Source organism: Somniosus microcephalus, chromosome 10, assembly GCF_052327205.1.
Source record: "Somniosus microcephalus isolate GS21.2 chromosome 10, FLI_Smic_1.0, whole genome shotgun sequence".
NCBI classification, from domain to species: domain Eukaryota; kingdom Metazoa; phylum Chordata; class Chondrichthyes; order Squaliformes; family Somniosidae; genus Somniosus; species Somniosus microcephalus.
The window spans coordinates 176,176,306-176,193,342 of NC_140996.1; the positions used below are offsets into that span (position 1 = coordinate 176,176,306).

The following is a 17,037-nucleotide window of genomic DNA, read 5'->3' on the forward strand; positions in this document are numbered from 1 at the left end:
CCCTTCCAGTTTCTGGAGCCCTCCCATCTTCCTCCTCCTCCTCCTCCTCCTGATCCTCCTCACCCGCATGCTCCTCCTCCTCCTCCACCTCCTCGTCCGCCTGCTCTGCTGGACCTTGAGGGTCGGCTGGCATTGGCTGGGTGCGTCGAATGGCCAGGTTGTGGAGCATGCAGCAGACAACAACGATGCGCGCCACATGCTCCGGCGAGTACTGTAGGGCGCCCCCCGAATGGTCTAGACAGCGGAAACGCTGCTTCAGCACACCAATTGTGTGCTCCACAATGTTCCTGGTGGCCTGATGGCTGCTGTTGTAAAGCTCTTCTGCCAGGGTGGTGGGCAAACGGAGCGGGGTCATGAGCCGAGAGGATAGCCCTTGTTGCCCAGAAGCCAGCCTCGTGGGTGATCCGGGGCCTCAAAAAGGTCAGCCACTGAGGTCTGCCGCAGGATGAACGCGTCATGGCTGCTGCCAGGGAATTGTGCGTTCACCGCCATGATCATCTGCCGGTGATCACAGACCAGCTGCACATTAAGGGAGTGGAAGCCCTTTCGGTTGTGGAACTCCTCCGGATTCTGCAATGGCGCCCGCAAAGCCACGTGTGTACAATCAATGGCCCCCTGCACCATGGGGAAGTCCGCAATAGCCGCGAAGCCCTGTGCACGCTCCCCCTGCTTCTCCAGGGTCAGAGGGAAGGTGATGAAATCGCACCTCCTTTTGTAGAGGGCAGCTGTAACTTGCCGGATGCAGCAATGCACCGCAAATTGAGAGATATTAGAAATGTCCCCAGCTGCTGCATGAAACGATCCGCTGGCGTAAAAGTTGAGCGCAACAGTCACTTTCACGGCCACCGACAGAGAGGTCCTGCAACATATCCGCGGCTGCAGATCCCCAGCAAGCAGGTGGCACAGCTCAGAGACAACATCCTTACCAAATCTCAGGCGTCACAGACACTGCTCCTCCGACATGGTAAGGTAGGAGACCTGCTGCCTGAAAACCCTGGCAGCGTATGGTCAGATTTGACGACGTCCATTGGCCCTCCTCCTTCTGGCCAATCCCGGCCCTCTCTCCCTCCGTCTCTGTGCCCCTGCCAGCTGTTCAGCAAGGATAACGTGCCCCTCCAAAGCAGCTCCCATTATTCTGTCCGACGAATAAGACACAGTCAGTTTTCTGGATCCAACTGCTCTGAACAGGGCTGAAGGTCCCAAGGTTCCTCCGGCTCAATAACAACAAGTCTTTGCCACTGAAGGTCTGCAACTCTCTCCAGCAGCGAGCAGAATGGCCAGGCCAAATGGCTGCCAGTTTTATCGTAGTGCTGTCCCCTTTAAAGAACGCCCCCCGAGTACGAGATGGACCTGGTAACGTTCCATCCAACTGTCACTAATAGCGCCAGGCGAAATGGAGGGGGGCGCCACTGAATTTCCGGTACGGGGCACCAAAAAGGCATTGCACAATGAAATGATGTCATGATCAGGCTGCGCCCGCTCGCGGGCGCAAAGACTTAGCGCCGGCGCGAACAGGCTACTCAATATGGCCGGATGCGCTCGGATCACTGCGCACGTCCGAAAATTGGGTAACGCCCCAAATCTCGGGCTCTTTAGGCGCTTATCGCTGGTGCAACCAACCGAATTTCTAGGCCTTTGTGTCTTAATGCGAGGAGCATTCGTAATAAGGTGGATGAATTAGCTGCGCAAATAGATGTAAATGGATATGATATGATTGGGATTACAGAAAATGGCTCCAGGGTGACCAAGGCTGGGAACTCAACATCCAGGGGTATTCAATATTCAAGAAAGACAGGCAAAAAGGGAAAGGAGGTGGGGTAGCATTGTTGGCTAAAGAGGAGATTAACACAATAGTAAGGAAGGATATTAGCTCTGATGATGTGGAATCTGTATGGGTAGAGCTGAGAAATACCAAGGGGTGGAAAATGTTAGTGGGAGTTGTATACACACCCCCAAACAGTAATGCTGAGGTTGAGGATGGCATTAAACGGGAAGTTAGAGGCACGTGCAATAAGGGCACAGCAGTTATCATGGGTGACTTTAATCTACATATAGATTGGCCTAACCAAATTAGTAACAATACTGTGGAGGAGGAATTCCTGGAGTGTTTACGGGGTGGTTTCCTGAACCAATATGTCGAGGAATCAACTAGAGATCAGGCCATCGTAGACTGGGTATTATGTAATGAGAAAGGATTAATTAGCAATCTTGTTGTGTGAGACCCCTTGGGGCGGAGCGATCATAATATGATCGAATTCTTCATTAAGATGGAGAGTGAAATAGTTGACTCAGAGACTAGGGTCCTGAATTTAAATAAAGGAAACTACGATGGTATGAGGTGTGAATTGGGTAGGATGGATTGGGAATGTTACTTAAAGGGTTGACGGTGGATAGGCAATGGCAAACATTTAAAGATCACATGGATGAACTACAGAATTTGTTCATCCCTGTTTGGCATAAAAATAAAACAAAAAAGGTGACTCAACCGTGGCTAACAAGGGAAATTAGGGATAGCATAAGATCCAAGGAGAGGACATATAAATTGGCCAGAAAAAGCAGCAAACCTGAGGATTGGGAACAGTTTAGATTGAGCAAAGGAGGACAAAGGGATTAATTAAGAGGGGGGAAATAGAGTATGAGAGTAAGCTTGCAGGGAACATAAAAACTGACTGTTAAAGCTTCTATAGATATGTGAAGAGAAAAAGATTAGTGAAGTCAAGCGTAGGTCCCTTGCAGTCAGAATCAGGGGAATTTATAATGGGGAACAAAGAAATGGCCGACCAATTAAATACATACTTTGGTTCTGTCTTCACAAAGGAGGACACAAATAACCTCCCAGAGATGTCGGGGAACATAGGGTCTAATGAGAGGGAGGAACTGAATGAAATCAGGATTTGTAGGGAAATGGTGTTAAGGAAATTGACGGGATTGAAGGCCGATAAATCCCCAGGGCCTGATAATCTACATCCTAGGGTACTTAAGGAAGTGGCCCTAGAAATAGTAGATGCATTGCTGGTCATCTTCCAAAATTCTATAGATTCTGGAACAGTTCCCATGGATTGGAGGGTAGCTAATGTTACCCCACTCTTCAAAAAGGTGGTAGAGAGAAAACGGGGAATTATAGACTGGTAAGCCTGACATCGGTAGTGGGGAAAATGCTAGAGTCCATTATAAAAGATGTAATAGCAGAGCACTTGGAAAACAGTGACAGGATCGGACAAAGTCAACATGGATTTACAAAAGGTAAATCGTGCTTGACTAATCTACTGGAATTTTTTGAGGATGTAACTGGTAGAGTAGATAAGGGAGAACCAGTGGATGTGGTGTATTTGGACTTTCAGAAGGCTTTCGATAAGGTCCCGCATAAGAGATTAGTGTGTAAAGTTAAAGCACATGGGATTGGGGGCAAGGTACTGACTTAGAAAGAGAACTGGCTGGCAGACAGGAAGCAAAGAGTTGGAATAAACGGGTCTTTTTCCGAGTGGCAGGCAGTGACTAGTGGGCTACCGCAGGGATCGGTGCTAGGACCCCAGCTATTCACAATATATATTAATGATCTAGACGAGGGAACTAGATGTAATATCTCCAAGTTTGCAGACAACACAAAGCTGGGTGGGAGTGTGTGCTGTGAGGAGGATGCTGAGAAACTCCAGTATGATTTGGACAGGTTGGGTGATTGGGCAGATGTATGGCAGATGCAGTATAATGTGGATAAATGCGAGGTTATCCACTTTGGTGGCAAAAACAGGAAATCAGATTATTATCTGAACGGCAATAGATTGGGAGAAGGGGAAGTGCAACGAGACCTGGGTGTCCTTGTGCACCAGTCACTGAAGGTAAGCATGCAGGTGCAGCAGGCAGTTAAGAAGGCAAATGGTATGTTGGCCTTCGTAGCAAGAGGGTTCGAGTACAGGAACAAGGATGTCTTGCTGCAGTTGTACGGGGCCTTGGTGAAACCACACCTTGAGTATTGTGTACAGTTTTGGTCACCTTATCTGAGGAAGGATGTTCTTGCCATGGAGGGAGTGCTACGAAGATTCACCAGACTGATACCTGGGATGGCAGGAATGACGTATGAGGAGAGATTGGGTCGTTTGGGCTTATACTCGCTGGAGTTTAGAAGAATGAGAGGGGATCTCATTGAAACTTATAAAATTCTAACAGGACTAGACAGACTAGATGCAGGAAGGATGTTTCCGGTGGCGGGGGAGTCCAGAACCAGGGTCACAGTCTAAGGATAAGGGGTAAGCCATTTAGGACAGAGATAAGGAGGAATTTCTTCACCCAGAGAGTGGTGAACCTGTGGAATTCTCTACCACAGAAGGCAGTTGAGGCCAATTCATTAAATATATTCAAGAAGGAGTTAGATATATTTCTTAAGGCTAAAGGGATCAAGGGATATGGGGAGAAGGCAGGGACAGGGTACTGAATTTGGATGATCAGCCATGATCTCATTGAATGGCGGAGCAGGCTCAAGGGGCCGAATGGCCTACTCCTGCTCCTATCTTCTATGTTTTCTATGTTTATGAGGTCCAGGAAGAGAGGGAGACTTTGAAGTGGGGGCTGGGGGTTAGAGAGGAAGACGGGATGGGGTTTCAGGGGCTGAGAAGGGAACTGGGTGTCAAAGAGAGTGACTGGGGAATGGGTGGTCGGGGAGAGAAGGAGACTGCAAAATGGGGACAGGGACGGGGGAGACGGGATGGGGGTTCAGGGGAAGAGAAGAGGATTTGGGCTCAGGAGAGAGAGGTAGACGGGGAATGAGGGGTCAGAAGAGGAGAAGGAGGGTGCATGGGGGAGATTGGGCTTGAGCAGGGGACAGAGAGGGAGACTGGGGGAATCGGCTGGACATGGGGAAACAATATTTCCTGCAGAGTAGAGAGCAGCAACAACGTGGTGACTTGGAGCAGCCAGTAAAGGGGTGAGGGAAACCTAGGGATAAATAGGGATGGAGACTGATGACACCCAGTCGAAGAGCTAAGGAGGAAGTTAATAATCTCCGGATTACTTCTGGATTACTTCCAGTGCCACTCGCTATTGAGTACAGAAATAGAAGGATGGAGTAGATGAATGTGTGGCTGGAGAGATGATGCAAGAGGGAGGGCTTTAGATTCCTGAGGCATTGAGAACAGTTCTGGGGGAGGTAGGACCCGTACAAGCTGGACGGGTTGCACCTCAACAAGGCCAGGACCAATATCCTCACAGCGGGGGTGGGAGGGGGCGCGGCGCAGGGTTGCTAGTGCTGTTAGGGAGGGTTTAAACTAGCTAGGCAGGGGGGTGGGAATCCTGAGCGTAAATTCAGAAGGGAGAGACGCAAAGCAGGAAATGGAAGGCAGAAAATTAGTAAGTGAGTTTCGACAGTAGAGGAAACAAAGGCTGGAAAATATACAACAAAGGAGTTTGGCAGTGCTTAATTGTATATACTTCAATGCAAGGAGTCTAGTGAATAAGGCAGATGAGCTGAGGGCACAGATAGACACGTGGAAGTATGATATAGCTATTACTGAAACATGGCTGAAAGGGCAAGAATGGAAGCTCAACATTCCTGGTTACAGGGCTTTCAGACGGGATAGAGAGGGATCGCAATATTGGTGAAAGAAGCAATTATAGCTGTGAGGAGGGATGATATGTTAGAAGGATCATCAAATGAGGCCATATGGGTTGAACTGAAGAACAAAAAAGGGGCAATCACACTGCGGGGAGTGTACTATAGACCTCCAAACAGTCAGAGGGAGATAGTAGAGAAAATATGTAGGCAAATTTCTGAGAAGTGCAAAACAATAGGGCAGTAATGGTAGGGGATTTCAACTACCCTAATACTAACTGGGATAGAATCAGTGTAAAAGGTATAGAGGGCACAGAATTCTTAAAATGCAATCAGGAGAACTTTATTAACCAGTATGTAGCAAGCCCAACAAGAGAGGGGACGGTTCCTGTCTTAGTTTTAGGGAATGAAGCTGGGCAGGTGGAAGAGGTATTAGTGGGAGAGCATTTTGGTGGTAGTGATTGTTGTGTATGTACCTTTAAGAGAAGAACTGATTCTATACTGCAGTACCGGCAGTGACCACCCCTGTATATAAAGCCATAGCAGGCTTCTGTACTTCAGTCTTGAATTACTCTCTGTTCAGTAAATACCTGTTTTATTGTTCTCCTGCAGTCTGAGTATTATTGATCCTCGGACACTACACTGGCGACAGGCAGGTTTGAACTCACCTGCAGTACTGCATCACCTCACAGGGATCTTTTCCCTGAAGAGAAGCTTCTTGGAGGTCGAAGTCAGAACGGCGGGCGTCGACTGCGGGCAACCGCCCAGGGATCCATCGGAGAGTTGCAGGGGAGGCTGTGGAGAGCTGGGCCTGGCTCCCCAGTCGAGGTGTTCCAGCAAGTCATGCTGGTAGCAGGTAGTGCGCTGACCCTTCCGGACTGCGGCGGGCTCGGGCTCGATCGAGCGGCTCTGCAAAGGGGCCGTGCAGCGTCGTCGGGAGGAAGAGAGAGAGAGAGGGTGGAGCGCACAGGGCGCGGTCGGTGCTCAAGAACAGGGCAGCGTGGAGAGGATAGAACACGGGGAAGGAAAAGTGAGACGCGCCGAAGCCGTGGGTCGCCGCCATTACCCTGTAGAACGCTAGGAGCAGCGTGGCAGCAAGGGGAAGAAGGAAAAGCGCGGGAGGCGCCATTTTATTCCATTGGGGAAGAAGGAAAAGCGCGGGAGGCGCCATTTTATTACATTGGGGAAGAAGAAAAAGCGCGGGAGGCGCCATTTTAAATCACCCAAGATGCCGAAGAGTGGCAGTATCACTGCTTTCGACAACGAGGTAGAAGACTGGACCACATATGTGGAAAGAATTGAAGTGTACTGCAATGCCAATGAGGTGGCCAATGGAAAGAAGGCGTTGGTATTATTAAATTTAATGGGCGCGAGAACGTACGGCCTATTGCGGAATTTAATTACCCCAGCTAAACCAATGGAGAAAAGTTTTGAAGAGATTGTTAATATCTTACAGGAACACCTAAACCCTACACCGCTGCTGATAGCAGAAAGATTCAAGTTCCATAAAAGAAACCAGCACAAAGATGAGAACAATGCTGACTATCTTACAGAACTACGCAAGTTATCGAAGCACTGCCAGTTCGGAGCAGGACTGGCAGACACCTTACGGGATAAGTTTGTCTGCGGGCTCCAGAGTGAAGGAACCCAGAAACGACTACTTTCGGAAAAGGACCTGACGCTAGAACAGGCTTTCAGCGTGGCAGTATCCTACGAAGCAGCAGCACGGGGAGCTGCGGAAATACAACAGAAACCACAAGAATACAGCGCAAATGAAATGGCGTATGGAGCAGAAAAGTGCTATCGCTGCGGCAGAACAACCCATGATCAGAAGGACTGCTGGTTTAAGGACAAAGTATGCAGGCAATGCGGGAAATGGGACATATAGCAAGAGTCTGCAGGTCGGGAAAGAAAACCAACACTACAAGAACTACTAAGGAAAAGTACAAGAAAGTAAAAAAAAATGACAGACAGCAGTTCGGAAGATCAGGAGAGTGATAATGACTCCGGGAGCAGGAGACTAAGTTGTCTAAAGTTACACAACGTGATCGCAAAGGAGGATCACCAAACCATTTGGGTCACCCTCATGATAGCAGGGTCCCAAGTAAAGATGGAATTGGACACAGGATCAGCCCTAACTGTCATGAATCGACGAGACTATGAGCGGCTATTCTCACGCATACCCTTGAAGGACACGTCCATTGTATTGAAGACATACACGGGGCAAAAAGTCTACCCCAGAGGAAAAATAAGGGTGCCAGTTGAATACAACGGCAAGGAAACACAGAAACTGTATCTATATATACTACCGGATGGAGGACCACCACTATTGGGACGTGAATGGATCCGAAAAATACAATTGGATTGGCATTCCATTCAGGCGCTAACTGTGACTGATAAAAAGGATGATGACGTCACACCTGGGCGACTGTCAAAAATTCTAACTGATGCGAAAGAGGTGTTCCAACAAGGACTTGGGACTCTAAAAGGAGTAACGGCAACGATAAAAATCGAAGATAACGCAAACCCCCAAATTTTTAAGGCCAGACCGGTACCTTACGCGATCCGCCCAGCCGTTGAAGCAGAGCTGGAGAGTCTGGAGCGTTCGGGTGTGCTGTCCAAGGTGGACTGGAGCGAGTGGGCCACACCCATCGTTCCTGTAATGAAGAAATCATTGAGCAGCACGCCTGGGGAACCGAAGAAGGTTCGCATCTGTGGGGACTTCAAGGTAACTGTGAACCCAGTCCTGCACACAGTACAATATCCACTTCCACGGATAGAAGATATTTTCGCCTCACTATCTGGAGGGAAACGCTTTACAAAGATTGATCTGGCCCAAGCGTATCTACAAATGGAGGTGGAAGAAGCGTCTAGGAAATACCTCACAATAAACACTCACAAAGGCCTTTACCAGTACAATCGACTGGTATTCGGGGTAGCATCAGCCCCGGCTATTTGGCAGAGGGCGATGGAACAAGTCCTGCAAGGGATCCCGGGGACCCAGTGTTACTTGGACGACATCCTGGTTATGGGCGAAAATGACTGAACACCTTGCCAACCTGGAGCAGGTGCTCACGAGATTACAGGAATATGGGCTACGAGCCAACCGCCCCAAATGCGAGTTCTTCAGGAGACAAATCTCGTATTGTGGCCACATGATTGATGAGGAAGGGTTGCATAAGTCGCCGGACAAGATTGAGGCTGTAGTCAAGGCTCCAGCACCGGAAAATGTGTCGCAACTGAGGTCGTTCCTCGGGTTGGTGAACTACTACCATAAGTTCTTGCCGAATTTATCTACAATTCTGCACCCACTGAACGCCCTACAGCAAACTGGAGTAACATGGAAATGGAGTGATGAGTGTAAGCGTGCCTTTCAAAAATGTAAATGCCTAATCACTTCAAAAGAAGTATTGGCCCACTACAATCCAACACTACCGATTCGGTTAGCATGTGATGCGTCTCCCTACGGCATCGGAGCAGTGCTGTCACACAAATTCCTTGACGGTTCAGAGGCCAATAGCCTTTGCGTCGCGCTCGTTAACCTCAGCCGAGCGTAACTACGCCCAGATTGACAGGGAGGCCCTCAGCCTGGTGTGGGGGTGAAGAAGTTCAATCACTATCTGCACGGGCAGAAATTCACCCGACTGACTGATCATCAGCCCCTGGTCTCCATTTTTAACCCAAAGAAGGGCGTTCCGGTGATGACGGCGCAACGGCTGCAAAGATGGTCACTTTCTAGGAGCACATCAGTACGACAGAGTACAAGGGTACGAAACAGCATGGAAACGCTGATGGGCTGTCGCGCCTACCGTTGCCTACGGTAGAGGAAGCACCTGCAGTGGACCCTGTTGAGATATTCCATGCGACCATAGTCGAATGTCTACCTGTTACAAACGCAAGTATAGAGAAGGAAACCCGAAATGACCCAACACTCTCTCGGGTCTATGATTTGACGGTGAAGGGATGGCCAGCACATGGCGACTCACTGTTGCCAGCATTCTCGCCAAGGAGAGAACAGCTGTCAGTGTGCCGGGGGACCTTGATGTGTGGATCCCGAGTGGTAATTCCACCCAAGTTGAGAGATAGAGTGCTCAATGAGCTTCATGAGGGTCATCTGGGAGGGGTAAAAATGAAGAGCCTAGCCAGGGCGTTTGTGTGGTGGCCGGGAATCGATAAAGAAATTGAGGATATGACCAAGAGATGCACAGGATGCCAGAAGGTCCAAAACGCTCCACCACAGGCCCCGCTACATCCATGGGAGTGGCCCCCATCTCCATGGCAACGGGTACACATTGATTTTGCTGGTCCATTTATGGACTCAATGTTCCTAATCGCTGTGGACGCCCATTCGAAATGGCCAGAGGTCATCAAAATGTCCTCCACCACCACGGAGAAAACTATTGCAGTCCTACGGACCATCTTCGCCAGGAATGGCTTGCCAGAACAGATTGCTCCGACAATGGGCCACAGTTTGTGTCCGAGGATTTCCGGAGGTTTCTGAGGAATAATGGGGTGAAACATTACACATCTGCCCCAGATCATCCAGCCACAAATGGATTGGCTGAGAGATTTGTTCAGACCTTTAAAAAGGCAATAAAGGCAATGCATAATGACGACATACCACTACAACACAAGGTGGATAATTTCTTGTTTGCACATGCAGTCATCAACCAAACTCCAGCCATAATGTTCTTCAACTGAAGGCTAAGATGTCGCCTGGATTTGCTCAAACCAAACATAAGACGAGATGTTGAGGATAAGCAATTCCAGCACATAAATGAGAAGCCAACCAGGAGCTTCAAGATAGGGCAACCAGTCTTGGCCAGCGACTACCGAACAGAAAAATGGCAGCCAGGAACGATATGCACACAGCAGGGACCACTAATGTACACAGTGGACGTTGGAGAGAGCATCGTGAGACGCCATGCTGACCAGATTCTAGAGTCACAGGAACAAGCCAAACCCATACCACGAGCAGGTGCACCTGGTAATCAACCCGAAGTACAGATTGCGTCTACCTCAGAAGCAGTGGTATTGGAAGCTGACGAACCAACCAATGACAATGAGCCAGAATCAACTCCCCCGCAAGAACAGGATACTCGAGAAAGGCGTTATCCAGTCAGGATCAGGAAGCCTCCTCAAAGACTGAACTTATAAATGATTATTTCAGTTGATGTATATAGTACAGAGAAAATTGTAATTGTAATTCGTTATTATTTAGTTGTTAAATGAATGTTATGTACTGTTTATCTAAAAGGGGAGGAATTGTTGTGTATGTACCTTTAAGAGAAGAACTGATTCTATACTGCAGTACCGGCAGTGACCACCCCTGTATATAAAGCCATAGCAGGCTTCTGTACTTCAGTCTTGAATTACTCTCTGTTCAGTAAATACCTGTTTTATTGTTCTCCTGCAGTCTGAGTATTATTGATCCTCGGACACTACAGTGATCATAATTCAGTTAGATCTAGCGCAGTTATAGAAAAGGACAAAGATAGACCAGGAGCAAAGGTTCTCAATTGGGGAAAGGCCAATTTTACTAAGCTAAGATGTGATTTAGCAAAAGTGGACTGGAAACAGCTACTTGAAGGTAAATCAGTGTCAGAGCAGTGGGAGGCATTCAAGGAGGAGATAGGGAGGGTTCAGACAGCTAAATACTGCAGAAAGCATAGATGGGTACAGAAAGTGCAGGGGTGAAATTAAAAAGGAAATTAGGAAAGCAAAGAGAGGGCATGAAAAAATATTGGCAAGTAAAATCAAGGAAAACCCAAAGATGTTGGATAAATATATAATGAGCAGGAGGATAACTAAAGCAAGAGTAAGGCGTACCAAAAAGGTAACCTGTGTGTGGATGCGGAAGACTTTGGTATGGTTCTTAATGTGTACTTTGCGTCTGTCTTCACAAAAGAGAGGGACAATGCAGACATTGTAGTTGAGGAGGAGTGTGAAATATTAGTTGATGTAAACATAGTGGAGGAAAAATTGGCCTCCCGTTAGCGCCCTAAGAGGCAAAGCAACTAGCGCCCGGTCGCAGCGCTGCCAGCGCCTCTCGAGAAATTCAGCAGGAGCTTAGCGGTGGCGCTAACCGTTAGCGCGCCACGGCCGCGGTCTTCGGGAGCGCCCCCTGACTTACCGCCAGACGCTATGTCCGACGGGGTCAGGGGGGCTTACCTGCGGTTGGGGCGGCGCTATTTAAAGGCGAGGTGCCGGGTGGCCATTTTTGTTGCTGGCCGCCTGCCAGCATCTGCCTCAACTCCCGTCCCCGGCCTCCTTACCCGCCCCCCCCCGCGGACTGCCGGCTGCGCTCCAGCAGCCTGGCTTTTCTCGAGTGCCAGGCTCTTTTGTCGGCACTCCCAATCCCCGAGAGCCCAGCTGGGCCCTGGGTTGCGCTGCGCAAGGCCTCTCCCTTTTAAGAAGGGGGGAACGCCTGCAATACCGTGGTGTGATGTGCCGCAGCGCCACATAGCGCTGCTTCCCTCGGAGCGCCCCAAGAGGGAGGCGGGGTGCATCCAGTAGCATCCCGCTTCCCTCTTGGGGCACAACCACTCAATTTTGGTTGTGGGGGCGCTAATTTTTCCGGAGCGCCACTCAATATTTAGCCCAGAGAGGGGAAATATTAAGGGGTTTAGCATCTTTGAAAGTAGATAAATCGCCAGGCCCATCATTTTCCAATCCTCTCTGGCTACAGGTGTGGTGCTGGAAGACTGCTAATATACAGTTGTTTAAAAAGGGAGAAAGGGATAGACCAAGTAATTACAGACCAGTCAGTCTAACCTCACAGATGGGCAAATTATTGGAAAAAGTTCTGAGGGACAGTATTTATCGTCATTTAGAAAGGCACGGATTAATCAAGGACAGTCAGCATAGATTTGTTAAGGGAAGGTCGTGTCTGACTAACTTGATTGAATTTTTTGAGGAGTTAACGAAGAGGGTTGATGAGAGTAGTGCCTTCGATGTAACCTGCAAGGATTTTAGCAATGTGACGGGGTGGGAGCCGTGTAGACACGGGGCCGTGCTGTCCTGGCGAGGTAGGTTCTGGACCCAAGTGCAGAGACGAGGCGAGAAGCAAATATACAGTACTTTGTTTGAACTTTACTTTACTAGATTCACACATTACTAGATTCACACAAGGAAAACAATAACATACATAAGAACTCCAGACAAGCTACCAAACGGCTAGTCAAGATAGGAACTCAGGACAGCTTCCATGAGGCAACCCACTTGTCCAGACTGAGCTCAAGATAAGCCACCACAAGGGCAACCGGCTTGCCGAGACAAGACTCGAGACAAGCTACCACAGGGGTAATCGGCTTATCAATACCGAGCTCAAGACAAGCTTCCACATAGCAACACGCTTGTCCAAACAGCACCTTATCAAGACTAAGCAACTTGTCAGCACCTAGTCAAGACCGAGAACAAAAGGCAGAACAACAGACTTAGATACAAGCAACAACCATGGCAACCAGCTTGTCAAGGCAAGCTGCCACAGAGCAAAGGCTAGTCAAGACTAACTCCCTTGTGAGGACTGACACCAGAGGGAAGAAACCACAGAACATATATACTACAAATCACAGGTGAAACTCATAAGCCCAATAACAGTCAATTAAGAATTAACACAGGAAACTAGAAACAATTAACCAAGGGAAACAAAGTGAAGGTGCCATCTAGAGGTTACTGAAGGAACTGACTGGCACCCTCACAAGCAAGGCTTTTGACAAGGTCCCAAATGGCAAGACTGGTCAGAAAAGTAAAAGCCCATGGGATCCAAGGGAAAGTGGCAAGTTGGATCCAAAATTGGCTCAGTGGCAGGAAGCAAAAAGTAATGATCAACAGGTGTGTTTGTGACTGGAAGGCTGTTTCTAGTGAAGTTCCGCAGGGCTCAGTATGAGTTCCCTTGCTTTTTGTGGTACAGGAATCCCACCCCAACCCGCGGTTTTGCCATACACGGATTTCAAGTATACACAGTTTTCTCTCTGCGACAACTTTTGCCAACCGCGACAGTGAATTTTGCGTATACGTGATTTTTAATTTAGGATTAAGGTAAATAACATGATTTTATTGCTTTTATATTCTTTTTTATTGTGTTATTTGAACATTTATACTGTATTTGCCAACCGCGGTTATACTAACCACAGGGGTTTTCAGGGACGTATCACTCGCGGTTGGGGAGGGATTACTGTATATATCAATGATTTAGACTTCAATGCAGGGAGCATGACTCAGAAGTTTGCAGATTATACAAAAATTGGCCATGTGGTTGATAGTGAGGAAGAAAGCTGTAGACTGCAGGAAGATATCAATGGACTGCTCAGGTGGGCAAATGGAATTCAATCCGGAGAAGTGTGAGGTAACGTATTTGGGGAGGGCTAACAAGGCAAGGGAATACACAATAAATGGTAGGATACTGAGAAGTGTAGAGGAACAGAGGGACCTTGTAGTGCACGCCCATAGATCCCTGAAGGTAACAGGACAGGTAGAAAAGGTGGTTAAGAAGGCATACGAGATACTTTCCTTTATTAGCCGAGGCATAGAATATAAGAGCAGAGAGGTTTTGCTTGAACTGTAAAAAACACTAGTTAGGCCACAGCTGGAGTTCTGGCCACCACATTACAGGAAAGATGTGATTGCACTAGAGCGGGTACAGTGGAGATTTACGAGGACGTTGCCAGGACTGGAGAATTTTAGCTATGAGGAAAGATTGGATAGGCTGGGGTTGTTTTCTTTGGAACAGAGGAAGCTGATGGGAGACTTAATTGGAGGTGTATAAAATTATGATAGAGTGGAGAGAAAGGACCTATTTCCCTTAACAGAGAGGTCAATAACTAGGGGGCATAGATTTAAACTAATTGGTAGAAGGATTAGAGGGGTGTTGAGGAGAACTTTTTTCACCCAGAAGGTGGTGGGGGTCTGGAACTCACTGCCTGAAAGGGTGGTCAAGGCAGAAACCCTCATCACATTTAAAAAGACTCGGATATGCCCTTGAAGTGCCGTAACCTACAAGGTTACGGAGCAAGAGCTGGAAAGTGGGATTAGGCTGGATAGCTCTTTTTCAGCTGGCACAGACACGATGGGCTGAATGGCCTCCTTCTGTGCCATAAATTTCTATGAGTCTATGATACCAGGGCTTAAAGTGTTAAAGTATGAAGACAGGTTGCGAAAATTTGGCTTGTATTCCCTTGAGTTTAAACGGTTGAGGAGTGATCTAATTGAGGTGTTTCTAATAATAAAGGAATTTGATAGGTTAGATACAGAGAAACTAATTCCTCTGGTGGGGGAATCTAGAACAAGGGGGGACAATCTTATTAGGAGTAAAATCAGAAAGCATTCTTTCACAAAGAGTAATGGTAATCCGGAACGCTTTCGGTTTTATGCCTCGGGGAATTGGAGACTTACAGCCTACATTCTCTTGTTCCCCCTTCCCCTTAGTTCTCTTACTTTGATCCACCTGGAGTAGCCATGCCTACTCCCTCACCACTTCCTCCCACTACCTTTCATCCTGTGCCCATATTTCCCCCCTCTACCCATTCTCTCCAACCACCTCTGGTTGCCCTGAACACAGTGGCTTGCCCCCACCCCCTTGACTGCCTCTCCCTTTCTCCTACCACTTATCATTGTTACCACCCCAAATGCACAAGACTTTGACACCCCTTCCCCACCCACTACAGCCAAACCCCCATTGCTGCCTTCCTGACCATGATCTGGGGACCACTTCAAGTTCTTCAAAACACTTCCTCCACTTTTACTAAGGTTGTAGAAGCACAGGAAGCACTATAAAAAAATTAGACCCAGTTACACAGTCATGGATACAAGTGTGACTAACCCCTTTGTCTATGATGCCCCATTACCCCACTCCCACTGTTCCCACCACCAAGATCTGCATCCATTCATGCTTTCCTCCAATACTCTGACACCCCACCACCATCCCAGCTCTTCCACACCCTAAGACCACCCTTCCGCCAACACACTTCATCCCACCACTTTTGCATTTCCTCCACATCACTCCAATACTACAAAATCCTGGAAAATTCCCTTCCTACCATTCCAATGCCCAATGACCCTCTTCCCTAATACTCTGACATTCTTCTGCTCCTCCAACTCCCTAACACTCCCTTCCAACTACGACCTTTGACACCTTTCCCTAACATACAAAAACTACATCAACATATGCTGATCTCCTGCCTACCTTCAACCTGATTCTAAAAAAAGGTAAGACGTAAATACTTAAACAAACATATAATAAATTAAGACTGCTGATTTACAACTCCTATGAAAATGTATTTACCTAAATCCGAAAATATGACAAACACTCCCATAACACTAATAAAAATTAAATTATCCAGTCACCACAAATCAGTAGTCTGAGAATATATTAAACATTAGCAATACACAGTGAGTCTTTCGATTCATAATGAGCAATTCCATGGTTGTTCCTTAGTTTATTATAATTTTCAGTCATCGCCATTCTGCTGAAGAGGGTGGAGCGATTTTAAAAGTATCTGAATCAGCTATCTATTGCATCGAAGCTCATTGGGTGAAATACATAGAAATACTTAAAAAGTTACAACATGGGAACTGGCCGTTCAGCCCAACCAGTCCATGTCAGCATTTACCCTCCATGTGAGCAAATAATTCTAATCACTTTTTCCCCATATCCCTTCAACACTTTTTCCTTCATCCGCCTATCCACTCTAATCTTGAATATTGACGTTGTTTCTGCTTCAGCCACCAACCCTCATAACTCTCTGTAAAAGAAGTTTCTGCTGCCCTCTGTTCTAAATCTCTTAACATATTTTTCAGCAAAACCATATCTGCAGTCGTGGAATACCTTTTCACCATCCCAAAACATAATGGGCCAGAAATTCGGGCCGGAGGTTTCCCGCGGGCGCAAGTTCCCGACCTGCACTTACATATCGTGCCTGCCGTTGTTCTGTGGGGCCGCATGGGATTACGATCCTGGGTCTCCTCCAGCTGCCGCTGTGCAGTGCTTGCGTATCCCAGCAGCGAAGTTAGTTCGCAGCGTCCCCTGGGATCACGTGGGCCATGGGGAGCCAATCGGAGCAGGGAATCTGCCCCAAAACCTAACAAAAACTTCAAATACATTTTTTTTAAATCACATTTTTAAAAATAACTATAAATTACATAAAATAACTTAAACAATAATTTAAATTTTTGAAAAAATTAATTACAATTTTTAACGGGGCTAAAAATAAACTTACCTTTCTTTAAAGTATTTAAAAATAATAAACCTGTGGAAAAAATGTTTTAATTTTACTTAATTCACCACTTACCTTGTTAAAAGCAGGCCTTGTGCCTGCTTTTTAAACGCGCAGCTACTAGAGACTTACCCTCCCGGAGACACCTGTAAAAAAAAATGGAAGTTCCAGGCGTACGCGCTGCCTCTCCGGCGCACGCGTTTGACCTGTGAACCCCTTCCTTCAAGGGAACGGAAGTTCTGGTTTCCAGCGCATGCGCAGTGTATGCACGAAACCGGCACT

The 17,037-nt window shown here is 47.5% G+C and overlaps 1 protein-coding gene across 2 annotated transcripts in view; it reads right to left on the reverse strand.

Moving 5' to 3' along the window:
• The window catches only part of LOC147111869 (mitochondrial intermediate peptidase-like), a 192,460-nt gene extending 175,919 nt beyond the window's left edge, over nt 1-16,541 (reverse strand). The window contains exon 1 of one of the 2 annotated variants that reach the window (XM_085999204.1): nt 16,450-16,541. Coding sequence is in view for 1 of the 2 variants with exons in the window: in XM_085999206.1 (XP_085855332.1) it covers nt 16,368-16,388 (21 nt within the window). In the remaining variant the exon portion in view is untranslated. Of the gene's footprint in view, nt 1-16,367; nt 16,404-16,449 lie in introns of those variants that run through there. The other variant, XM_085999206.1, reaches the window with a different exon arrangement.
• Nucleotides 16,542-17,037: the final 496 nt, after the last annotated feature.